The sequence below is a fragment of the Nannospalax galili genome, unplaced genomic scaffold (assembly GCF_000622305.1).
Source record: "Nannospalax galili isolate Female #2095 unplaced genomic scaffold, S.galili_v1.0 scaffold406, whole genome shotgun sequence".
Taxonomy (NCBI): domain Eukaryota; kingdom Metazoa; phylum Chordata; class Mammalia; order Rodentia; family Spalacidae; genus Nannospalax; species Nannospalax galili.
The window spans coordinates 3,068,314-3,073,287 of NW_008357033.1; the positions used below are offsets into that span (position 1 = coordinate 3,068,314).

General features: G+C 55.2%; 1 protein-coding gene across 3 annotated transcripts in view; it reads right to left on the bottom strand.

Annotated features, from left to right (window-relative positions):
• Oxtr (oxytocin receptor) overlaps positions 1-4,596 on the bottom strand; it is a 13,707-nt gene extending 9,111 nt beyond the window's left edge. The window contains exons 1-3 of one of the 3 annotated variants that reach the window (XM_017794796.2): positions 4,277-4,409; positions 3,548-3,693; positions 2,414-3,453 (exon numbers count right to left, since the gene is read on the bottom strand). In XM_017794796.2, the coding sequence (XP_017650285.1) occupies positions 2,414-3,353 (940 nt within the window). In that variant the 5' untranslated portion in view covers positions 3,354-3,453; positions 3,548-3,693; positions 4,277-4,409. Of the gene's footprint in view, positions 1-2,413; positions 3,454-3,547; positions 3,694-3,780; positions 4,073-4,276 lie in introns of those variants that run through there. The other 2 variants (XM_029557104.1, XM_008854810.3) reach the window with 2 other exon arrangements.
• Between the last annotated feature and the right edge of the window lie 378 nt (positions 4,597-4,974).

Below are 4,974 nucleotides of genomic sequence, written 5' to 3' on the forward strand. Positions count from 1 at the left end.
CCTCCCTCCCTCCCTCCCTCTCTCCCTCCCTCCTTTTAAGACAAAAAAGCAAGTTGCTTGATGCACTTTTAAAGCACAGATAAGTTTGAAGCTTCACTTCATGGGATGTCACATGCCCTCAGTCTTCAGAGAGGACAAACAGCAGACATCGAGAGTGAGGCAGTCACGTGAGGGACTGGACAACAGCAAGCCATGTGAAGATGGGGTTAGGGGTTTAGAGAGATCACAAGATGAATGGGAGCATGGGAGCAGTGAGGGGGTGAGGGGACGGGGCGGGGACATGAATGAAGCCTGACCACCCTCCCCATGGCTCTCCCCAGGGCTGTACCACAGAAAAGCAAGCCTCTCCAAGATGTCCTACCACAAGGACCATATGAAATGTCCTTATCCTCAGCATTAGACACCAAGAGTCAGGGGACAAAGGGATCCCTGACCCAGTATCCCAGGGCTGGTGAGGGCAAGAGACAGGAGCAGACCTCAGGTGTGACGAGCCTCATTGTCAACCTGATAGGATTTAGAATGACCTAGGAGACACACCTCTGGCCATGACTGTGAAAGGGTTTCTAAAGAGGTTTAACAGAGAAGGAAAGACCCACCTGAATGTGGGTGGCATCACCCACGGGCTGGGTCTGGACTGAATAAGAAGAAAGTGACCTGAGCACCAGCATTCATCTCTCTCTGCTTCCTGGAGACACAATGTGACCAGCTGCGTCATGCTCCTGCCACCATGTCTTCCCCACCATGGTGGACTGTACCCTCAAACTGTGAACCAAAGTAAACCCTCATTCCTTAAACTGCTTTTGTCATGCATTTTGTCATAGCAAGAAGAGAAGCTACTGACATATTAGGTAAACCCCAGATTTGCTCTAAGTAGTCCCCATTTTGCTTCTGTAGCATTGGCATTTGGGCTCCCTCTGTAGACAGGGGACTAGTCTCTTCCAGATCTGCTGAGGAAACAGGTGTGACCTAACGTATTTAGAAGCCTCTACCTCTGGCTTGCATCTTCCCAGCTCCCTAGTCTTTCCTTTCTGAGAAGGAAACCCATGATGTAGCCTCTGCTCTGCCCATACTTGCTGTGTGACCCAGCACAGGTGCCTTCACCCTTCTGTAATGAGTGACCAGAGGCCACACCATGGAGTCAGGTTGACTTACTGATCTCTCATGGCAACCCTCGCCCTGAATATAATATGTCATCAATAGATACTGATTGACAGTTGACAAGTGTTCTGGCTACTATGGAACAAGGTGGGGTGAGGGGGGTGCTCTCTAAAGCCAGAAGTCAGTGGTTTCCATAAGGGACCAAAGCAGAGTTATAAAGGGAATGCAGGCCATCTGCACTGAGATCCCAGCTTCTCTGAGTAAGTGTAGCAGTGATAATATCTGTGACAGGATGTCCACACTGACTAGGAATAGAAAGGCTGGGTCCTTCCTGGCTAGCTTGTGAAGTGAGGCCAGGCCTCTCCAGATGTCTGATGTGATGATCTTCAAAACAAAGGTGTAAGACAGTGACGCCAGTGATTGTGGCTCTTGCTCTTTCCAATAAGCCACTGGAACTGGTGGGAGTGAGGGGGCTGTCTGGATGCTGCACCTCGTGCCCAGCACAAGTCATAGGGCTGCTGTGTCCCCACGTCTCTCCTCCAGATGTACCACCATCCCCCTCTTCTTGGCTTGCAACAAACACAGGCCACCTCCTATAACCTCAGTGGTCCTCCAAAGTCAAAGGATCTTCCTCCCTGCACAGTAATCACAGCCTCTCAGACAAACCTGAGCATCTTCCTCCTGCCTTCCTCTCACCCCAAATGCAGGGCTCAGTCCTGGGGCAGCCCAGGGCCTCTGAGGTACTTACCTCTCCATCAAGTGACTCCACAAGATAAGGGGCTCTGGAACTTGTTTTTACCTCCCCAAAAGGTCCCAGGGACACCCTTTAAGTTTTTCATTAGATGAACTGGCTCCTGAGGCTGCCCTCATCCAAACATGACCTCATCCATTCAGGGGGACTTGAAAAGCAGTTCAATTTAATGTAGATTCAAAGTAGAAGGAGCCTGAGCCTGAGGCCAGTTGGGAACCCACCTCCATCCTGGCTCATTGTGGGAAAGACCTGCCTCAGTTCCCAACCCCTCCCACTACCACCCTCATAATAAGGACTTCCATGCTATAAGATGCACAAAGCCCGTGCTGGGAGTTTTGCCTGCATTCTAGTGAGCGTTGGTGCTTTCCTCATTTCCCAGTTGTGGTATTTGACGTTGTGGAGACTCAGAGAGACTATCTCCTCAAAGTCTACAGAAAAGGGGATGCTGGTGCTGAGGTGACTCAAGCCAGCTCATGCCCCAGGAGGACCCCAGAACCTGAGACATGCAGGAACAGCAGGATTCCGGCCTGGCCCCTCCGCCCTTCCCGGTTCCACCCGCACTACCTTCCTTAGGTGCGTTGACGTCCCAGACACTCCACATCTGCACGAAGAAGAAAGGCGTCCAGCACACAATGAAAGCCAGCACGATGATGAAGGTCATCTTCACCGTGCGGATCTTAGCCTTGGAGATGAGCTTGACGCTGCTGACCCGCGCCAGCGCCGCACGCCCTGCTCCACCCGCAGCTGACCCCTCAGCCCCCTCAGCTGTCTCGGCCGCCGCCGCCGCCGTCTTGAGCCGCAGGTTCTGCCAGATCTTGAAGCTGATGAGGCCGTAGCAGGCGGCCAGCACGATGACCGGCACGATGTAGACGGCCAGCGTGATCCATGTGACATAGGCCTTGGGTCCCCAGGGCTGGATGAAGACCGCCCAGCAGTCAAAGACGCCGTCTGCCACCTCGCGCAGCGAGAAGATGTGCACCTGAGGCGCGCTGGCCACCAGGCAGCCAAGCCACGTGGCGAGCACCGCCAGGCGGTCGGTCCGGCGGCGCAGCGAGCGCAGCGGCTGGCAGATGGCCAGGCAGCGGTCGAGCGACATGAGCAGCAGCAGGTAGGTGGAGGCGAACATGCCCACCACCTGCAGGTACTTGACCAGGCGGCACAGCAGATCCGGCCCGTAGAAGCGGAAGGTGATGTCCCACAGCAGCTGCGGAAGCACCTGGAACACAGCCACCACCAGGTCGGCGATGCTCAAGTGCTTCATGAAAAAGAAGAGGCGCGAGTGCTTGTGGCGCGTGGTGCGCAGCGCCAGCAGCACGCACGCGTTGCCGCTCAGCGCCAGGAACAGAATGAGGCACAGGACCGCCACCTCCACGCGCGCCAGAGCCTCGTTGCGCCTGGGTGGCCCGACGGTGCGGTTGCCCTCGGCCTCCGGTGGCGCTCCGCTCCCGAGGTCCGCCTCCGCGCTCCAGTTGGCTGACAGTGTTTCCTCCATGATGGTAACCATTGCGGTGCGCACCCGGCCTTCCAACCCTTTAAGGCGAGGCGGGGCCCAAGCGCCGTCCAGGTGTGCCTGAGTCCTGACTACTGACAGGCTTCGTCCCGCCCTGAAACAAACCAGCAGGATGGTGAAACCATAGTCGCGTTTCACTTAGGACACGTGTGGGGCATGTTTGTCCCCCTTCCTTGAAATCTCATTACCTGAGTCTCGGGGCACAAACTCCAACCACCCGGCTGCTCAGCTGCCACCCCAGAAATTCCGGTTTGCAGTACCTCCTTTGATCCTCCGCAGATGCAGGGACTCCTCTGCCCTTGAGCGTGGGTGCCAGGAGAGTCAGTCACTCTGCCTGGGGAGGGGGGTGATCATAATCACGTTGCCAGGGACTGGGACCAGCCTCTCCCCTCCCCCAAAGGACCCCCAAACCGACACCTACCCCATCAGGACACTCCGCACGGCCACCTCCAGCGGGACTGCCAAGCCAGTCCAGCTGCTAGTTAGTTTACTCTAGGTACTTCCTGAGACTTCCCCAAAGCTCGGCTCAGGACCGTTCATTCTCCACCTCTGGCTTCCAAGATGCTCAGCCTCAGCTCCCTGAACTTCCCGAAGCTGCTTGCTTGCATGGAACCCAGGTCCTGCGCTCCCTCCTGCGGGGACTTCTGCCTCCTAGACTACCCCCAGGATTCAGAGCTGCCGTCCTAAGGACCCCTAGTATAGACACACACCTCTCTCAGGAATCCCTTCCAGCCCAGCAGCCTTAAAGGTACAGCAGCCCGGGACAGTCAAGGGCTCAGCTGTCACTTTTCAACCTTTCAGAGCATCCTGCGCCTCTAGGAACAAGAAGGGCGAAGTGCACTCGCAGCTCTACGCAAAGCCGGATGGCCCCACCCGTCCTAATCATCCCTTTCCCACTCAGCGCAGGACCCAGCTACCTGCGCGGAGCTGGCAGGTTGGCCCAAAGTTGGCGTTCCCGGGTCGTGGCACAGCCGCTGGTAGCCTCAGAGATGTCCGCGCTCTCCGCCCAGGTGGGAGACCTGCAGGCGGCACCCACTGTGTCGCCACTCCGAAGTCTTTGAAGTGCCCTAGTCTGCAGCTTTGCTGGTGCCTGCCTGGTTACGGTCTGAAAGCAAGCAAAGAGCTCTAAGCTGTGCGCGCTGACAGCGTCAGCACGAGGCGCTGTCTGAAAGTGGCCAGCTTTTCCGCTGTTGCGGCCCGGAGCTGCGTCACCACTTGTGTCCATTAGGGGGCAGGGTAGTCAGCTGCGGGGACTCCAGTGAGCCGCTGGGTCAGCTATTGGGCGACTGGCTTACTTCACAGTGTCTTAAAACTCATAAATAACCCGTTTGGTTTCTTCCTTTCTTGGTTTAGAAGCATTTAATGCTCTCAGATAAATATAAGCCTTGGAAAGTGACATTTTCCCTTGAGTAGTTTTTGATGAGGTCACAAATTAGGCTAATTTCAGTACTTTTTTCTTATTTTTTTCGCTTGTTTTGTTTTATTTTGGGGGGAGGTTGGGGGTTTTGGGTTTTTTTTTTTTTTTTTTTTTTTTCATCACTATGTAGCTAGCCCTGGCTGGCTTAGAATTCGCTATGAAGACTATGGTAGCCTCCAACTCCCAGAGATCCACTTG